The sequence below is a fragment of the Plectropomus leopardus genome, chromosome 14, assembly GCF_026936395.1.
Source record: "Plectropomus leopardus strain MGB_pleo_1.0 chromosome 14, ASM2693639v1, whole genome shotgun sequence".
NCBI lineage: Eukaryota > Metazoa > Chordata > Actinopteri > Perciformes > Serranidae > Plectropomus > Plectropomus leopardus.
In genome coordinates, this window is record NC_142189.1 from 12,764,879 (window position 1) to 12,785,449 (window position 20,571).

The 20,571-nt window shown below is 40.9% G+C and overlaps 1 protein-coding gene across 1 annotated transcript; it reads right to left on the bottom strand.

Annotated features, from left to right (window-relative positions):
* Window positions 1–5,693: 5,693 nt before the first annotated feature.
* bmp4 (bone morphogenetic protein 4) lies at window positions 5,694–20,095 on the bottom strand. The gene is made up of 4 exons (XM_042501379.2): window positions 19,944–20,095; window positions 15,987–16,109; window positions 15,004–15,368; window positions 5,694–11,720 (listed from the first exon to the last, which is right to left on the bottom strand). The coding sequence occupies exons 3-4, from the start codon at window positions 15,359–15,361 to the stop codon at window positions 10,867–10,869; spliced, it is 1,212 nt and encodes a 403-aa protein (XP_042357313.1). The 5' UTR covers window positions 15,362–15,368; window positions 15,987–16,109; window positions 19,944–20,095; the 3' UTR covers window positions 5,694–10,866.
* Between the last annotated feature and the right edge of the window lie 476 nt (window positions 20,096–20,571).

The following is a 20,571-nucleotide window of genomic DNA, read 5'->3' on the forward strand; positions in this document are numbered from 1 at the left end:
ATGACCAACTTGGCAAGAAATGTCCCGAAAATTGCAAGAAATTACAAAAATATGACAAAAAATTACTTGAAAATTAGTTTTGTTTTTTTTTTGTTTTGTTTTTTAAAAAAGGGGAGGATTATTAGAAATGTATCCACAGGGAAAAATATCCCTATGCTATGTTTATAATTGCAATAATTTTATATTTATATGATAAAATATATAAAACAAAATACTTTTTATTTTCAGCACTTAAATAAGGGGAAAGGGTTAGGACAGTCAATGACGCTCACACACTTTGTTATACAGCCGTTTTACACCAAGGATTAACAGCACCCAGCATGCCGTTTTTGTGAAGACAGTTTCCCTGTTCAAATGTTTTTTCTCTACCTAAATCTGAGCCTCTTTCTTTACATAACCACTGAGAGGGGTACTACGCATTTTAAAAGGAGGGAAACACAATTTAAAAAGACTTCGACACAATACCTGCATGACTAGTGCAAATTGCAATTTAGACAGTGCAGCTACTGAAACTGTTAAGCCAAATCACGTAAATATTTGAGGAACTTTGGTTTGGTCTGTATTGGTTTCCAATAGATAAAATCTCTTTTTTTTCTGTGAATTTTTCCTGCAGGGTCTGACAAAACAAGCAAACATCGGCCACAGCAGTAAGGAATTTAAATTGATCCATGGAGTTGAAGCTTAAGTCTTAGGAAATATCTGCGCAGCTCAGTCACCAGAAGAAAATGTTGGTATTGTACATTTATGCAAACCATGCATATGTTACATTTTCACGTTTCATATGTATCATAACATTTCCAAAGTGACATATTATATGAGCCGGGTTTGACATCAGGAGGTGGAGGGGATGGTGGATGGCGTGACACCGAGGTGAGACACCTGCTAAGCTGCAGTCCACTGTTTGAGACCAACAAACAACATAACTAGTTGTTTTTTAGTGAGTCATTGCTGCGTTTCCACTGGCTTCTTTTTTTCAGGCACCAAACATGGGTGTTTTTACCAAGACCTTGCTGTGTTTTCACTGAGGTTGGCGCCACCAAAAGCAGTTGTTATTTTACCAAGACATTGCTGCATTTTTCAGGATTGCACCACCAACAGTGGGTGTTTCATGCCAAAATGTGATCCATAGCCAAGTGGTATTTGTGCTTGAACATAATAACACATCAACACAGAGCTATTGGAACATAAAATTTCAATGACATGACATAATAACGATCAAATATAACATCTGTGGTTTGCAGGAATATAAAATACCAACATTCATTCTGCAAATTAGGTTGATCTGTGAGTGAATGATGATCACAAGATTTTAGCCTGTTTTGTTAAAAGCAAACAATAAAGAAATTAAAGTAAACTAGTTTATTTTTTACTTAGTTCAACTTTTAGTTATAGCTCTTGTGAAGCCTGAACTGCACAACACTGAATAATCGAAATAAATTTAAAACGATGCTTGTTCATTTGATAAAAAACAGAGTTATAACATGAAAAGATAAAGGCCTTTAACCCCTTGAATCCTGAGCAAATTGGCGTGATTTCTTTCAAAAATGTGAAAAAAGCAATGAGTTATGAAAGGAATAATGACCAAAACATTAGCAAAAACACTGTAAAAAGTAGAAGTAAATTACTTGAAAATAAACAATAAGCAAACCAAAAAATAACAAGGAAGGAATATAGAAAAAGTGTAATATATACTGTATAATAATACTTTAACAACATTTAATGTGTAATTATGATAGCGTTTTTACATATATATTTTTTTTTCCTTGACATTTTCCCCTGTTTTATTTTACAATAACTTTCTACAGATACTAATTTATTGTAATTCATGGAACATTTCAAGTTGCTAGTTGCTTTTTTTTGTCCGTGTTTTTAAAAAAAATCACACAAATTGGCTCACAGTTCAAGGTGTTAAAAACATGTGAAAGGCATTCAAAAGCAGCACAAGAAAAATTACATTGCTCCAGGTTTCTAAAGGTTAATGGGAGTAAACAAGTTGCTTTAAATGAGAGTAATTCTGTAACATAAACTGGTGAGAATAACGCTCTGCAGCCTGTAAGAGAGAAGATGAGGATGAAAAGTGTTTTCAGTGACTTGCTGTAGTGCTGGAGGGCCAGCCAGCACACCTGTTCAGTGGGAGAGGCGAGGCGGGGGCTCTAAATACAGGCCAGAGCAGCGTCGGGGGGCCGGGCTGTCCAGCAGCCATCTTTTCATTAGCCGTATCTAATGAAACTGCACAGGGCCCGAGGAAGAAAGGCCTACTGCAGGGACACCCTGCCCTGCCCGAAATTACACCAGAGACTCGCCCACAAAAGAAGCATTCCGTCCGCACAGCGACACTGGCACTTGACACCAAATTTTAAACCCACGGATTGTTTCTTCAACAAGTGGAAATTTCCACTGCGATCCCTTCCCAGTCGGGGAGGTTCGGTGAGAGAATCGAGTGTTGAGGGGGTTTAATCACACAGTTAGTGTGTAACCCCCTCTACACACACAATCACTCGTACACTCCATGGCCCAGACCCTCCATTCCTGTATGCTTTGTTTGGGAACAGTTGTCAAGATGGAAATATCTGATACTCTTTCTAATCACTCAGGCAGCAATTACTGTTATTAAGCTTTCTTTGAGAGGCCTTCATTGTTTTTCTTCTAACACCAGTGACAGACACCAGGGGAGCTAACAGCCTGAGCGGAGTGAGCAACTGCACATTTATAACCGTGTACTTAAGTGTGCGTGTAAAGGCAAGAGCGTGCACGCACGCACGCACGCACACACACACACACACACACACACACACACACACACACTGTCAGTTAAAGAAAGCTCATAGAGAGTGAGAATGACTAAAACCCTAACAACTGTCAGTCAGAATAAGTGTTTTCAGTTTTTTTCTTTTCGTTAGCAACCGTGTTTTCTTTGCTGTTAATGTAACCAAAATCACCTAAAGAGGCAGTGTAGGGCTCCAACTAACAGTTAATTTTTAAAAAAATCATGTAGGTTGTGCAAGTCAGAAAATCTTAATTTTGCCGTCTTAACATTGGCCGACTTACAGCCGCAAAATGAAAGATAGTCAGTTTAGCAGTTCATTCTTTTTTTTTTAAATTTGTTGCAAATTTGCTTGAGAAATTACACAAGACCCCCAAATGACCTGTACCTATTAATATTTTGTTTGTTTTTGAGTCTTTTTGATTACAGTCATGGTCATAGTCTTTTTTACATTTTTTCTATCATCAGTATTTGCTATCAAAAAAATCAGAATAGGTCTTGGTGTGACTCAACCAAATCCACAAAGACATTATTTTTTTACATTTTATTTTGCAGTTCTGTTTTGTTTTTTTTGTTTTTTTGCACTGCATTTCCAAAAAACACACTGGAGCTGATGATGTGCTGTTGTTTGGTTCTGTGTAAAAAAGGGTATTTTAGCGACCCTGTAGTGCGACCTCTGTAAAATAAGGGCTATAGAGATCTTAAAATGGTTTATGCATTTAGAAACACAGCTTTCAAGTGATATAAAATAATAATAATGATAAACTTTATTTCTAAATTACTTTTCAAACTAAGGTCCAAATTGCTTTACATTGTTGGACCAGAATTTAAAACATTTAAGTACTTGGGTAAATAAAATCAGGCAATTTCATAAAAGCAGAAAGTAAAAAACCCAACTCCAGCAAAAAGAAAAATACCTATGATTGACCACATAACTGATGTTGGAAACTACCTGCCCTAAAGACCTTGAACCTTGAGTGTAATTTGCCAATGATTGCATACTCCTTTTTTGTTTACTAAAGCAGTGCACTTGCTTTCATTATGACTTCACCTGTGTCTGAACCCTCAAGACTAACATTCTCCTCTACTATTACCATCACAACATGCACTGTACCGCACTGCACTGTGAGCCTGTGTGTACGCGTTTTGTGCCTGTGACCCCGAGGTCAAAGTATTCCATCGATGACAGCCTTATCCCCTCAAATGCACCGTGGAGCGTCCCGGCTGCCATGTGCCAGCTCCGAGGTGTGTGTGATGAGTGGAGATGAGTCACAGACAGGGGTGAGAGGAGGTGTCACACAGATAACCCCTACAGATGGACAGCGGGGAGGGTCTAAGGTTTCAGACCTGTGTGTTGAATGTGTGCTCTGGTCTTTGTGTAAAAATGATATACCCTGAAAAAGGCTATAAGAAAGAATGTGTGTGTATGTGCGTGCATGTGTGTGGAAGTATGAGTGGGAGAGTGAAACAAGAGGCCGTGACCTCGAGCGGCACTGACATGAGCTATCATCACGATAGCCCCTCCTGATTATCTACCAAACAGAGAGAGCAGGAACAAGAGAGCGTCGACTAACTCTTTCCAGTTTGGGACTGTAGCGCGGTACAGCGTGACGCATCCTGTCCTCCTCACATGGTCTATAAACGCTTGTTCTTGTACAGTAGAGTATCACTCACAGCTGTTCTTTTGTTCTTTATACCAAGTGCAAACGTTTTTAGATCACTGCCGTTCAAAACTGTTGTCACCAGGCTTGGGTGGTATCTATTTTTTCATACTTTCATACCTTACTGGGGTATATGGTATATGATGGAATCAGTATGCGGTGAAAACACCATCCAAAGTACTAGGTTCTTACACCTATTTTCTTTATTAAACAGAGAAACACAAGATACCGAGATTAAGACTTCCATGTCACAGAACCTTTTTTTGCATTTTTTTCAGTGCCTATGTTACTATGTTAAAGCAGCCACACTTACGGCGTGAAAAGCACTGCTCAGGTGCAGCACATCTACAAAAATGTAGTTTTGCCGATTTTTAACGCATGACGTGCGCTGTTTTCAGCAAAAAATAGACTGTGGAAATGGTCTTTTGATAATAATATTGACTCTATACCACCTTTTACTGCAGTTCCAAAGTCTTTATCTGTCAGACATGACAAAATACAAATTTATGTGTTTTACTCAACCTTTCCTCTATTTCTTTCAAAATAAAAGCCTTCAGTTGTTCACACAAGGCATTTTACTGTGAAACATTTGCAGGACCTTGTTGTTGATGAGGTAGTAGCATGTCTGGCTTTGTAAATGGGTGGAGTATGTGCTTTTGAGTGTGGAAATACAGTAGAGAGTAAGAGTGAGCAGCTCTGCAGCAGCACCGGCGTAACCACCAGGACACATGATGCACACTGCATGGAAAACATCCTGAATGCAGTCTCTCCGGTATGCAGTTAACCGAAAGATGGGAGTCTGTATTTTTGATGGTATTTAAAATCACACCCTGGTATACTGTAATACCGTGACACCGCCCGTGCCAAGCCACCACCCTAATATGATGGAAGCGAGCAGATCTCAGAAACAATGCCTCAGACCTTGCTCTGGACAGTTTCCTTTGAATCTTCTTTTGTGGGTCTCAAATCTCAAATGTTGGCAGCCAACAAAATTGGGCATTACCATCACTAAGGATCTGCTCAGCTCAGTCCTGGCAGGTTTAACTTAATCGGTCTCCTCTGATCAGTTATTAGGGTTTTAATGTAGCTGAGCAAACAACAGGTGTTTGGTAATTGTGATAGTTTTTAGTTTTTGTTGTCGAACAGAACAGTGATGTAATAGTGGGTTGTAAATGTTACATGTTAAACAAGCTCACAGTACTTATTGAGGCACTACATTCAGACTCAGTGAAATCACTATTTCATGCTCATGAAGTCATCTGACAAGATACACAAAAAAATGTTGCTTTTATTGCATTGTTGGATGTACAAAACAATATATCACAAAAAGGGTTGGGGGTGAAAGAATAAAGGCTTTTTAAAATTCAAAAAACTCATCCACACTACACCATGAGATAGCTATTTTCCAGTTTCGACAGTGTGACAAAGGGGTTTTCCAGGTTCACGTCGAAGGGTAAAAAACATTATGGTTTCGTGTGAGACAATGCCAAACTGAAGAGAAAAATAGACGTTTTCTAACCTATCTGCATCTGTGGATGTTACACCTGTAACAGTTAGTCGAGTATGTTGTACATCGACATGAAATGAATAGGCAGCAATGATGATTATCGATTAATTGCTGAAGTACTTTCAGTACGAAAAAAAAGCCATGCATTAGCTCTTTCTAGCATCTGAAACATGAGCTTTTGTGCTTTCTTTCCTTTTACATAATTTTTGACTGGACATCTTTGAATGTTGGGCAGTTGGCTGTGTTTTTTTTTCTTTTGTTTTTTTTTACATGTCATAAGTTAAATCAATTAAATTGACAATGAAAACTATAGTTAGTTGCAGCCTGAGTGGATGTGGCCTTAAAGTCAAAGTACAAAACTGCCAATTTGTGCATAGGAAGGAAGCACATTTGTAACTTCCTGGATGCACTGATAAACTGTCAAAACATAAATGTGTAAACAGCACGAAGGAGTACTGACCTAAAAGCTGTTTTGCACTAGTGAACATAATTTTGTTAAAACATAAAAGGTACAGTGTGTTTTTTATACATGACAGAAAAACAACCGCCCTAATGCTTTTCTGGTAAAAAAAAAAATATATAAACTTGTGTACGTTTTCACCTAGCATCCACGTTATTTCTGAACTGCAGCAGAGACCTATGAAAACGCTGCTGACCCTGTCAAGTTTGAAAACTCAGGAACTGCATTTTAGTCTGCAAAGATGGAGACTCTGGAAGATGATCACACACCCACCTTGTCTCAGGTGTGCCACGCATCACGTGACCCTTTGCAGAAGAAAACAAACAACATCAGCCTCTACCACCAGTGGTTAATTGACCATGGATAACTATCTACAGGTGTTACTGACCTTGCTGTCATTGCTAGCAGCTGTTGTGCAATTAAATCCGTTTTATAATTGTTGCTACCACCTTATTTGTGACAACTCTCGTGTCCAGTGGATTTGTCAGCCCTGCCTAGAGCAGACACTAGCTCGTCGATGCCCAGTGAATTGTCATGTGATATGTGTTTTCAGTCATGTGTCTATGAATGGAGATTATTTCTAAAATGGTGTTAAAACACTCTGCAGAAAATGTATTAGTGTGGATTTAGCCTTCAGTCGGTCAAAGAGACGTCATATAGAAAACATAGGAGATTTAAAACTACAACACAATGAACTGTAAGACTTTTTTTTCTCCTGTCAGGTCTGTGAGTAAATTGAAACTACTTTTCCCCCCCCAGACATTACCTCCAATGAGCTGTTTAAGAGAGAACGTGTGGCTGTCGGCTTTAACTCTGAAAACAGGATTTACAGTCACCTTATGTCAAAAAGTGAACTATCACTTTAACTTCACTGAAACACAAAAAACTAATTTTCATAGGTAGCAATTATGTTTCTGATGTGCTTTTGTGACACGTGACTTAAATGAAAGCCTGATTTACACACTCATTTCAGATCCCTAACATCTGGTAACTAAGGGGGGGGGCGGCTGGATTTCAGCAGTGGAAGTATGGAGTGCACCCACTCAAACGAGGCAATGTGAGCGAGGATCATCTCCCTTTGTTCCTGCGGGGAGGTTTACTGTCTATAAACACTTGGCTTTTACGGTGGAACGTCCAAATAAAAAGCTTTTTGAAGACTTCACCCAGTCAATTAGGCGAGCAGTGTCAATAGATCTGCTGCATAATGACTCACCTGTAATTGCGTGAGAACGAGCACTTACAGGAGACTGAATGGCACGTCACATAGGCATGACAAAGACCTCAATCTGTTTTTAAGGACTCATTCTGTAATAGACCCCAACCCCCCTGCCCACTGTCCCTCACACACACACTCACGTTCTATTTCCCTTCACAATCACATGGCTGATGGCACTCAGTGAGGTATTTTGGGACTTTGTGCCATACACAAACTTCGACTCGAGAACTAAATACAGGATTCTCAGGCCTGGAAAAGTCTTGGCATTGGTAAAAAAAAAAAGTTTTGGAGAAGTCATGGAATTTTTGAGTAATGAAACTGTTGAAGTCATCTTGCGTGAATTAGACATTATGTTATACAGCGGCAAATTTATCTTCTGTAGCTGTCGATGATGTATGACTTTTTGTTCAACAACATGAAAGTTTCTTCATTTTCTCCCCGCCTTTTGAGGATGCAAAATAAATTTAGGTGTAAAGTGAAATTAAAGTTGTATCATATCGTATCTTACCGTATCGTATAGTATCATATCGTATCGTGTAGTATCATTTCATTGTTTCATCGTTTCATCACTTTCTTCATGTATGCAAGACAGATGAAATTATGTTTGAATACAGTTTGAATCTAATAAGTTTGAGAAATGCAAGGCGTATAGGGCAAGCTTTTTCAAGAATTATTATTATGGGTCCTTGAAAAGGCATTGAAAAGTTTTGAAATTTTGACCATTAAAATGTGTTGGAGCCCTGTAAGGCTCACCAGGTGTGCTGAGCTTATATAAACGTCCCTCTCTGAGCCTTTTAATAAACACGCATCCTGTCTTTGTGTAGGGTAGTAGGATAATGAACAGGCCAGACAATTATCATAACTGGCTGATGGTATCTCAACTTCAGGAGGAGATCAGTTGAAATGTTGTAATTGCTGTGTCAAACTGCTGAAAAGACACCCTCCTATCCCTGTTCTTCCCGAACACACACAAACATGTACCCGCCCCCCTTTCAGCCCCCTCTCTGCTGCCTTCAGCCACTTCAAAATGAAATTCTTCTCCGTCTTCTCCTCCTTTAGCATTCCCCCTCATTTTTTGACGCTGATATGCAGGCATCAAAGAGAAGCCCAGCGGCCATTAGAGGGCCTGAGGGCCTGCGCATGCCCCAGTAGAGAAGAAACTAACAATCCAGACTTGCCATACATCGTCCAGAGTTGTAACTATTTTAGGTGGCACATCATACCAGTCAAGATATATATATATATATATATATATATATTCAAAAAACAAACAAAAACTGACACCAGTCTGCTGGGATAGGGTTAGGGGTTAGTTTCAATCCTTTGAAACCTGGAGCTTTATCATTTTCTTGTGCTGTTTTTAGACGCTTTTCATAAGTATGAAACCATTAAAGCTTAGGCAAACTGGTGCGATTTCTTTCAAAGTCACAGGGAAAAAAACGACTTGGTAAGAAATATTCCACAAATTGCGAGAAATAAGTAGATTTAGAAATGTATTTTTTAAAAAGTGAGGGAAAAACTGTATTTATAAGGATCAAAACTTTGACCTTTTTCATGTCATGTTGTTGTTTTGTTTAACTTTCTTTTTCTTGTTTTTTTTATACAGATTTTGGGGGGTATCTTTGTTGTACTTATCACTATTTTTTGTGCTAATATTTGGGTCATTTCTTCTTTTGCTGCTCATTGCTTTTTTTCCAATGTTTTTGAAAGAAATCAAGCCAATTTGCTCAGGTTTCAAAGGATTAAATATGTAGTTTTAACGTGTTAAAAAATCCCTTTAAATGATTATACCGCAGCTTTGTAATAATGTGCACCCCTGTACATCAGACACGATGATGTACAGGGCACTCTCCGCGAAACAATGCACAGCCAACGTCCCCCAACAGTTCAAAGGAGTCGCTCTCTCTAAACATTATCATATAATTTGGGCCAGCCGTCAGCTTGTAAATAAGTGATGTAGAAGCCTATTGTGTGAAGGGGCACAGGTTGGAGACAGGCGTCTTTGCTCTGCCGGCATGAGCCGCCGGAGACAAAGGCAGGAGACAGAGCGTCTAACCTTTGATTCTTCTGAGGACTCAGCCGCCTTGTGTCAGGGGTAGGACGCATCGGCCACAATCATGCCCCCAATGTGGGGACGTCAAGAACAATAGAATCACTCTCTCACAGTCGGGCTCAACAACCCGCCCCGGCTGCAATTGGATTAGCGAGTGTCCAACCACCACATGTTAGCCTAATTGACATAAAAGTGAAATTTGAGAACAATAAGGCTCTAACCCAGAGGCCCGCTGGCTTTGAAATGGCATACCATTTCTGTAACAGCTTCTGTCGTTGGAAATACGGGGAAAATTGAGAATATGCTGAACCGCAGGGTAATCATTTCCACTATTTGTCTTTCTTTGATGAAGTGTGAATCATTCAAAGTTGGTGAGAGGCCAGATAATAAACCAAACCATTTTTTATTTGGGAAAGACAGAGTAAAATCAGAAAGATTTCTCTGCTTTTTCTTCAGCTAAAAAATAATTGGAACACATTTAAAAGGCCACCAGGAAGCACTAGGCTTAGAATTTGTATAAGTTCATGTTAAAACAGTAAAAAATAATTACTGTTGATTTTTATTATAACTTCCTTAAAGTCGCTAGTTATTACAGATTATTAATTATTTTACAAAAAGGTCAAATGGATTTGCTTCAAGGGGCTTATTAAAATCAGCCTAATATTAATTCAAAGACATTAATTAAGGTCAATGTACATTTCTGATTATTTCTGATTCCTAAAAAAAATCAGTGTAGTGACACGCAGTGCTCTAATTTACGCAAACAGACAAAGGGTGCATCTTGTGATCTGCTTGGATGTGTTATTGGAAGCAATTTATGTTTTTATTTTTTTTTCTCAAAAATGTATATCATATGAATGCAATAAATATTACCAGTAAATAAACTTTACTTTTTAGATTGTTTTTACTATTTTCTCAATAAAAAAACCTTATACAATCTAATGTACATTATGAAAAGTTGTACAGCTTTTTTATGTTTAAAATAAGGACTCAATTTATTTTTAATATGTAGATATAAATATATATATTTTGTCAAAATATATGATCATATTGTCAAGGAAACAAAAAAAGTGAGACAAACATACACCTCAACATAAAAGTTATAAATAAGGGTCCAAGTGAACATTTTTGGGAGTAAAAGACCTTCTGGTTTGTTTTAGCGTCCATGTTGCTTTTTCATGTCCAAGTTTTTGTCAGTCTGTGTTTTAGCGGCAGCCGCAGCCCTCCACTACCATTTCCTGGTAGTTCTTTAGGACCACCTTGTCATGTTCATCCAGGTAGAGCATGGAGATGGCGCTGAGCTCTGTTGGCACGCAGCAGGCCTTGGGAATGTTGTTGTTCACAGAGTTCACCAGTGTCTGAACAATGGCGTGGTTGGTTGAGTTCAGATGATCCGCCAGAGGGAAGGGGCATTCCCCGTGGCAGTAATAGGCCTGGTAACCAGGGGGCGCCACTATCCAGTCATTCCAGCCCACATCGCTAAAGTCCACATACAGTGCGTGGCGCCGGCAGTTACGGTTGCGTTTACGCCCCCGCTGTTTGGGGCTGCGCTTGGTCCGGCGGGTCAGCGGGTGACCCTTCCCATCATGGCCAAAGGTAACCAGGAGGGGGCGTAGCTGCTCCCAGTCCTCGCCAGGCTCCTGGTGTAGTGAGCGGCTGACGCGGACATGACGGCCCTGGTGGCGCGGTGTCTGGTTTAGATGCAGCACCTCCACGGCCAGCCCGTAATTTGGGAGGCCCTCGCGAGTCCAACGCAGCACGGCTGGGCTCACGTCAAAGCTCTCCCAGCGTGATGTGTTGTGGCGCACAAGCCGCGTATCCAAGAGCTGCGTGATTAGCTGCCCTGGCCGTGGGGGCTTCAGCACCTCGTACACGTTTATCCGGTGAAGCCCCTGGTTGTCTGAGAAGGCGTCGGCGATGGCCTCGTCGATCTGATGACGGTAGAGCCTCAGTTCGGCAGAAGAGAGCAGCTCATCCTCTGGAATGCTGCTGAGGTTGAACAGGAAGCGAAAGGGCGCAGTTTCCCCATCATCCAGTTCATGCACCCTCTCCATGTGCTCTGAAAATGAGAAATAAGAAAAGTTTGATTTGCTGCATTATACGCTGTCAGCGTTAACGTACATAACACGTTTATTTTATTTTAAAAATGTTAAAAATTAATCAACATTCCTGTCTTTAAGAGGCTGCACTGGGCTGTTTTAAAGCTAGACTGCTAGAACGTCGGCTGAATAAAAATCCTAAGTTAAGCTAAATTTAGGCCAAATTTTGGCGATGGAAAAACAGCATGAGCTCGTGTTATCTGAATGAAAATGGGGTTCTGCAGGTCCTCATGACTCCCCGTTACAGACATGCCAACTTTATGCTAGTCCCATGCAGTTTTTTGCAAGTCGGTCTGATAAGAAATGCTCTTCCTTGTCAGCGTGGACTTCAAAACAAAAATGTAATAATGTAATTGAAAACTTGATTTGAGAAATGTTTTTAGTCACAATTAACCATTGTAAATCTACGATTATCCCAATTTTTCAGTAAAATTATTGTTTGACAACCTTAGTAGAAAGTAAACTCACAACTGTACTTCATATTTACATCTTACAAATTAAAAAATATTCAGCATTTAAGTTTCCATGAAGAGCCTTCATCCCGTATTTAATTCTTTGACCTCCAAACAGCACCGACAGATAATAAAATGAAACGTACTTCATATTTTAACGTGGCTTAATTGACACAAAAGAATGCACATCATGCACACTTTTCAAGGCCTCTGGGATATTCAGGCATATAAATACACATCGTCCACGCTTCCTTATCTATCTATAAGGATTATCCAGTCCTTCTCTCAATGCCTTTCCCTGAGCACTTTGCTGAAACATGCATTACAAGGAGGGTGGTGATTAACGTACCACAGCTACAGTATAAACACAGTGGAGGCTCCCTGTTCCACGCTCAGTCTGCAGATTTCTGGCAAGATCACCATTGTTGGGGAAAGGAATGTTGTGTCTACTATTTTCCTGCTCAATCCACCCCTGTTATTTCACACCCAGGCCCTAATCTTACCCAGGTGGTTCTCATTATTAAAACCTGCTGTGTTTTTGATTAGCTCCGCAGTTTGTTCACTTAAGACGTTTATCATTTTCATCATGAATAATCATTAAGGAGTCAGACAATACAGTAGAATCTCATTTATCTGAAGCCCATGGGAAAGGAGGTCTTGTGAGTGGATTCAGTGTGTTCAAATCCTCAATCGAAGGTTATTCAGAATGAGAAAAGTGCACACTTAGGTACTCTGCACTTTGTGGTTTAATTCACAAAAACACTTTGAAATACTTGAAATAAAGGGAAAAGTAATGTCGTACACACAGCCAATAAAAAGAACATCTTTCTGGCTTGGTTCAAGATGAATGGTTACCTGTCCTGTAAACATGTCCCCTCACCCAACCAGTGGTAGAATGTAACAAAGTACATTTACTAAAGTACTTTGCTTAAGTACAAATTTGAGGTAAGTGTACTTTACTTGAGTATTTTCTATTCATGCCACTTTATACTTTTACTCCATCACATTTCAGATGGAAATACTGTACTTGTTAATTCACTACATTTATCTGACAGCTTTAGTTACTTAATAAATTTAGATTTTAGCATAAAAACCTAAACTAGAGTTTATAAATATCATGTTTTGTTATAAATTCAATTTCCAAACACTTTACAAAAGTAGAGCTGAAATGAGTAGCTGACTAATCAATTAGCTGATTGGCAGAAAATTAATTAGCAACTATTCTGATAAAAAAAAACAACATTTTTTCAGTCATTTTCTATTTTTTCAATAATTTGGCAGATCTTGGTGTGTTTTTGTGTTATTATTTTTTTCCACGGGGTACTTTTACTTTAAGTACTCTTTGCTGATTATACTTACTGACTTAGTAACATAAGTAAAATTTTCAACGCAGGACTTTCACTTGTAACAGAGTATTTTCACAGTGTGGTTCTAGTACTTTCTGTTTGAGTAAAGCAACTGAAAACTTCTTCCACCACTACACCCAACTGTCCATAACTCAAGGTGTTTTGGACAGATCAGTCAACTGAATTGCACTGTCTCACAATGGTGCTTCCATGGAAGCGAGCACTCCCACACAGAGGGCCTCAAAGTGTGTTATTAACATAGTTTAGCAAAGGAGAAGGAGGGTAAATGACTATAGAGAGCAGTAGGAACTAATGCACACATGCATGCACACACACATTGCATCACAGGCGGAAGTTCCTCCTTCAGTGGCGGTGCTCTTTCTTCCTTTCTAGCCTTGGTACGTTGCCGTGTGCTACCACTGGCAGTGTGTTTGACAAGCCCCATTAAGGCTGACTCATCCCTCCTTCCTCACTCCTCCCCCTAAGGGCGGACATGTTCTGTAGCCCTAAAGCTCCACGATTTTGCTCAGTTCACCACCCTACAAGATCGGTCCTCGCTCGCTAAGTCCGGCACATCACCCTTTTTTCTCTGCCAAAGACCATTCTCAAGCATTTACCCAACGTGTTTCAGTCGAGCTTTCCAACCTCGACGTACATTTAACAGATCGGGTACCCTGGAGTTCCTCCGAGTTTAATTGAGACCTCTGCGTTTGTCGCTAAAACTAAGCAGATCCAAGTCACAATAAACAGAAACCCTTCTAACTTTCCAGTCCTTCTATCACACCAGACTGTTTTTCCATCTCTGCAGAGAGCTGCAGCGTCTGCTCTCAGCACCCACATTGTTGGCAGTAGGGGCTTTATTTAGAAGGCTGCAGAGTAGCATTAAAGATAATTGCACGTTGAGGAAGGTCCTTCTAAAAGAGCCCTCCATATAAACTGGAGACATAAGAGACGAGCACACTCCGATTCCAGGCCAAGACCGGGCTTTTTTAAGCCGTATTCTGCTGGGTGGGGTGAGAAGTGTAAGTCAGTAATATGATGGTATGCTTTTCTTTCAGCTACTAACCAAACATGCAGACTTTTGTCAAATGAGGCTCTTGAGAGCTTGTCTAGCAGATTTTTTTTTTGCCCCTCTGTAGACAGTGTTTGGTGACCACATCCTTAGATTCCTTGGTTATGGTGAGATGGGTGGAGTGGCCTTACAATCATGTTTCAAGGGATGTAGGACATGTTTTTTTTACATCGAATACTTAGCAGCCCTCGCCCTTTCTAATGAAATACATTACTACCAAAATCATTGGAATGCTTGGCGAGAGCGAGCATGGCGTAATGTTTCTGTGCTGACATGATACATTCATCATCTCTTGTCCAACTAAGGACAACATTTTCAGCTTTGTTTTTGTACTCCTAAATATTACACCGACATCCTCCATCTTTTTGCTTACCCTCATGGTGGAAGCCTCTCACAGTGTTGGCCCGGCTGGCTGACCTCTCTGGGTACTCAAAAGCGATGTCATGCGCCCCGGCCTCCTCAGCCTCCCCCGACTGTAGCCGATAGAGGTCCAGCAGGTAGCGAGGCACGGTGGCTGAGCGGCTGGGCCGCGGCCGCTTCTTGAGGCCAAACATGTGCAGCAGCGTGGCCTCGAAGTCCCGCAGCAGTTCATGGCTCTGAGCGGCCGAACGACCCTGCAGGCCCGGTACTTTCTTTTTCCCTTCTTCAGGTATCAGACTAGCATGGTTGCTCTCTCCCAGCAGGACTTGGCATATTAAAATGACCATCAGCATTCGATTACCAGGAATCATGATGTCTCTGAGAGGAGCGGCAGAGACAGAAGATTAGGAAAGGCAGAGCAGATGGGAAGGAAAACAAAAAAAGACATCGACGGTTCTCCATTTTTAACTGTCTGTCCCTTTTCTACATGCCTTCACCAGCTCCAGTAATCTCTAACTGTTCCCACTGAAGGCAGACTCTAATTGGCTTAAATAGCCCAGTCCGCCTTGTTTACAGTAAAGCAGTCCCCGATCAGATAGTCCACTCGCAGTTTATCTTTGGCGACATCCTCCAAAGGTAAACAGCTGGTTCAAGAACTTTTTTGAATGGAATCTGAGGGCCATTCCTCTTCACCCCCTCTCCCTCCTCCACTATGATTAGACAAATAGAAGAGGCAGCCCTCGGGTCAGAGCAAATTCTTAACTCGATAAGGAGTCTCCTGTAACAAGCCATGGGGCAAAGCAGTGACTATGTGGCACACATTTAACTGGAAAAACTCTTCCTCATACAGTGCCCAGCACCCCATAGGGACTTTCAGTTCAAGTCTGGCAGCATGAATCAGTGACTCAGTGGACAGAGAGGAAAGGGGGGAGAATGGGAGATGCGCGGCAGTGTGTCACATGCCACAAATTGAAATGGCATGGTCCACTTACTTACCGACAGAAAATAAAGCATGGGAAAACAGTCCATGTTTGTTGGGAGCAGGCAATGGACACGTTCTTCCAGGAAATGTTAAGTGGTGTTGGGCGGCTGCAGGAGAACGTTGGAGTGACCCTGTTCCTAAAAGACAAAGATAAAAACAATTATAAACTGAATGCAGTTACTTGAGGCTGTTATTTACTAAGAGCAGTGGAAGGTATTCTGTGTGTGTGTGTGTGTGTGTGTGTGTGTGTGTGTGTAAGAGAGAGACCCAGTGTCTCTTTAAGGCTTATCATTTTGGCTCATGGGCAAAGCTAGCTATTTACTGTAACAGGAATGTAAGGAGGTATGTGCCACAACACAGACAGCAGATCGCTTACACTCACCTAAGACTGAAAACACACCTCATTACACTATTGCATCTTTTCCAGGGATTGATAAGAAACCTGTTTCATAAGCAAAAATATAACCAAGAGCAAAAGATAAGTCAAACTATCCTCTCATGTTTACACACAAGACCAAAGAGCTGATAACACCACTTTGATCAGGAGGGGTAAAAATCTATATCCAAAACAAGAGGGCTGTTTGCTTACAGAAACCAAGTGAACTCAGTCAACCTTTCATCCCTCCAAGCGACTGAGATCACCTTTTTCAGACAAGGAACTGAATATCTCAAAAGGGCCTCATCTCTTAGTAACGCTTCCCCACTTGAGGGATCACACAGGTTGAAGTGACGCTGATGACAGGCCTTCTGCTCTTTGACATCACTGTCATCAGTAGGCGAGTCGTACTTCAGCGCTGCTGTGTTTTTTGTAGGGTATATTTGGCTCTGAATTTTGTGTATAACCACAACACGAAGGACATTTTTGTGAATGTTTTTGCAGGAAACAGAGACCTTTAACGCTGAAAAATTACACAAGATTCTGCCTTAGCAGTCTTTTTTTTCCTCTGCTGGGGTTTTAACAAGCACAGCAACTTGGCTCTAATGACTCAATTCCTTTTTACGCGTCATTTAAATGTGTTAAATGTTGTTGAATCATCCTAATAAAATTACTGATTTTTTAACAGAGTGACCACAACAACAACACCACTGAACAGACGTTTCTACTCCGGAGCAACGTAGATCTTTGGTCATCATTTGGAGCCTGTTCCACTGGAAAGCATCCAAGCATTACTACACGGTAAGGATGCACATTAACAGGAACATTGTGTGTGTGTGTGTGTGTGTGTGTGTTTGTAGGATTGTCTTGGCCCCTGCATGGCTCACGGTACATGCAATCAAGGATCTTTTTCCTAACAGCATTAGACTTTGACCTCTGATTGACCCCTCCCGTTCTCGGTCATGACACTAGATCCAGTGTGTGTGTGAAGAAAAGGGTGATGTGCTCAATGTTTGTGTGCATGAGCTAAATGGGCCTGTACGAGTGTGTGCCACCGCTTGCATGTTCGTGAGAACTGTGGCAAAGAGAGAGAGGAGGGTTCAGAACATGATCAGCTCTATTACCCATGGGGTGGGGGGATAACGTGTGTGTGTGCGCGAGTGTGTGTGTGCACATCTCTTACAACAAACGTTCATTGTACAGCGAGGGCCTCTCCCATGATTACAGGGATTCATAGCACTCAAAAACACTGACCATACAGAACATCTTGTAACTGTAACCAGCCACTGACAAAGCTGCAGGCTAAAACAGACAGACACTCAAAGTGGTGCGATGATGATGAAAGAAGATGTAAGGCAGACGGGGAGTAACTTTCAACTCCGGAAAAAGTCATCGCGTTCACTTTGCTGGCGTGTTTTCACCATTTGTGGTTTTAAAAAAAGAAAGTAAAGCAAAACATTTGAAGTTACACCAAACTCGGTTCATTTTTTGATGATTTTTCACATTTATCAACACTGTAAACTCATATTTACTCCTCTTGATCAAACAGCGACAGCAGATTACAAAATGTTTTAAGAAGATTCATACTCTGAACTGAACTGAGCGACAGACAGAGGCACATTTTGCAACAACAAATGCAGACCAGGGTGCAATTAGGCCGGAGCAGTCAACTGCCCTTGGCTTTGCTCGATCCCCCTTGGCCCCCCTCTCTCTCTGACCAGAGATAATGTGATCAGACTATGCACATGGCTCTTCAGATGTGTTTCCTGAGGAATTTGACAGTGATGGTGGGAGGGAAGACAGGAAGGAGGGAGGGAGAGCAACAGGTTACCATGGAACAGACAAATCTCTGGCCTGATTTTTTATTTTTTTTTAATCATTTTTCGATGCCAGTAATCTGTTCACCAACGTGTTTTTAGTCACTGGAGTTGTGTTTCTCTGCTCTGCTGCCATATTTCATGATAAATGTCCTTCTGGGGTTTTTGTTAATAAGCTTTAGATTACAAACAGTTCAAAATGCTTTTGATGGCTACTCCAAATAATGACTCAATAGTTGCAAAGAAAAAATCTTACAAAAATTAAACACTAGTTTTTCAAAAAGATTTAAAATGGTTTGTTTACATTCCTGACAACAAATGGGTTTTTACAAACTGGCTTCGCTTTGAGTCAATGTGCCCAACAGAATGCAATATCCTCATTTGTGATGACAGAAATAAAACAGACCTGTAGTCACTCTTGTTGTTGAATGGTGTAGATTTGGGATTTTATTTGCTCCCAGTGAGCAGTTCAACAGCAAGAACATTCACAGTCAGTGAGATCACTGAGAGCAGGTTAATGGTTTTGTTAGCTGTAGTGCATTCTGAGAGGCAACAACTCTGATAGAAATGATGAGTTGCATGACTTTTTTTAATGCAGATTTCGCTCTTTTCAAACCAAATTTAAAAAAAAAACAAAACGCTGGAAATAAATACTCCCAGATGATTTGCAAAACAGGCAAAAGCGTGTTAAATAACATAACTATAAACCAGAAAAAAATGAACACATGGGCCAATTTATTTTCCCGAAACGACCAAAAGAAATTAAACCTCTCTCTGCCAGACGCGCGTGATTTTTTTTAAAATATATAATTACGTCAACATATAATACTTTCGCACCCAAAGTTTGACGAGTCTGTCTCCTTGCAGCACAGCAGAGAAACTTGAGTTGAAAAGCGAAGGACTGTGCCAAAGACGCCATGCGCCTGCAGGCCGCAAAACGTTTTCTGTGCTGCAGCTTTACAGTATTAAATGACGCAATTCCACTTTATAATCATTTGTTACAAAACATGTGAAAACATGTGAGTCCTTACATTACAATGACGAGCAATTACAAACCGGAATAACATCAGTTGTGCTACTGTTATGTGTTGGCACTGACTTTTTTTGCAGACTTTGTCCTAACTTGACAGAAATGGCCCAGTTACGCATGGTTTATTCATGAGAACATTTATGTGAAGCTGAACTGTATTAGAATTAGAAATAAGTAAAAGTATTTTACAATGTTTTTTTAAATTATTATTCTGGCTTTCATTCTGAGCTGTGTCAACTCCATCTTTCAAATTACGCACTGGGGAGACACGACGCAGATACAGGTGTTTAATCGGGCTAGATCGGTGCCAAACTTCAGAAAAAGTTACAAATCGGAATAATGTAAAAATTCGAATCGTGTTGAAGAAAAACAGGCGTAAAGAAACAAGACACTCTGTTTGGAAATTAGCTCACCATTTTGGTTTAAACTGCACAAGTCTCCGGCACAAAAGGCTTTAACCTGCTACGAGCTCCACCAGCGTTGCTGCGCTATTCGTCCCCAAAGTTCACTTTTGTATCACTTTATCTATTTTCTGTGCCAATAAGGTAGACTGTAGTTTTTTTATGAGCGTGTATCCTTGTATATTTCTACCGCAAAAGCTGTCCAAACTCGCAGTGAAGTCGGTTGACGCGCCGAAACACCAAAGACCAAAACTAATAGTCACAAACTGTCTCCTGTATTGTTCCACTTCTAGAAGCTGCGCTGCTGGGTCTGTTATGTGTAAATGTGTCAGAGGAAGAGCGCTTACCATCAGTAGAGGTACAGGTATCCTCGAATGAAGTGAATATGAACGGGAAGGTGTTAGGCAGTCCTAGGCGCAAAGCCGAAAAACGAAGCCGAGCCGAAATGAGCCTTAAAGGAGAAGCTGGGTGCCTTTTTGGCTCATTAATCCTTTAGCGACACCTCTAAACGGACAAGAGGAGACGGGGTCGGGGTGAAGGCCGGCGCTCGGGGTCTGCAGCGGGGTTTCCAATCCGTCTCCAGTTCAGCTCGTGAGGGCGGGTGGTGCGCAGGACGGCCAGACTTTCCAAATGATCCAGCATCTATGGCCCCCTTGCAGTTTTTATGTGTCCGCCCAATTTACCGTCCCTGCCTCCTCCTCCCTCCCCGACCCCCACCTCACTCATCTGTCTCAAACACCTTGGATAACCCCCCTTCTCTCCTCCTCCACTTTAAATAAAGAGAACTCATCGCGCGCACTGTTTTCTTTTTCATTATGTGAAACTTCGTCGTTTGCCTGTGAATAACAGCCGACGGGTCAGATGCTGAATGCTTTGAATCTGCATTTAAATGCTGGGATCCAGACAGTAAACTCGCATGGTAACATCGTGGTACTCTAAATAAAATGTAGCCTACCTACAGATGTAATGACATGT

What these genes read in the sequence shown, in the direction of transcription:
- bmp4 (XM_042501379.2), bottom strand. Translation starts at nt 15,361, where the DNA reads ATGATTCCTGGTAATCGAATGCTGATGGTCATTTTAATATGCCAAGTC. An exon ending in GAGAGGCTTCCACCATGAGG is followed by an intron (nt 11,721 to 15,003) that starts GTAAGCAAAAAG and finishes TCTCATTTTCAG; the next exon opens with AGCACATGGAGAGGGTGCAT.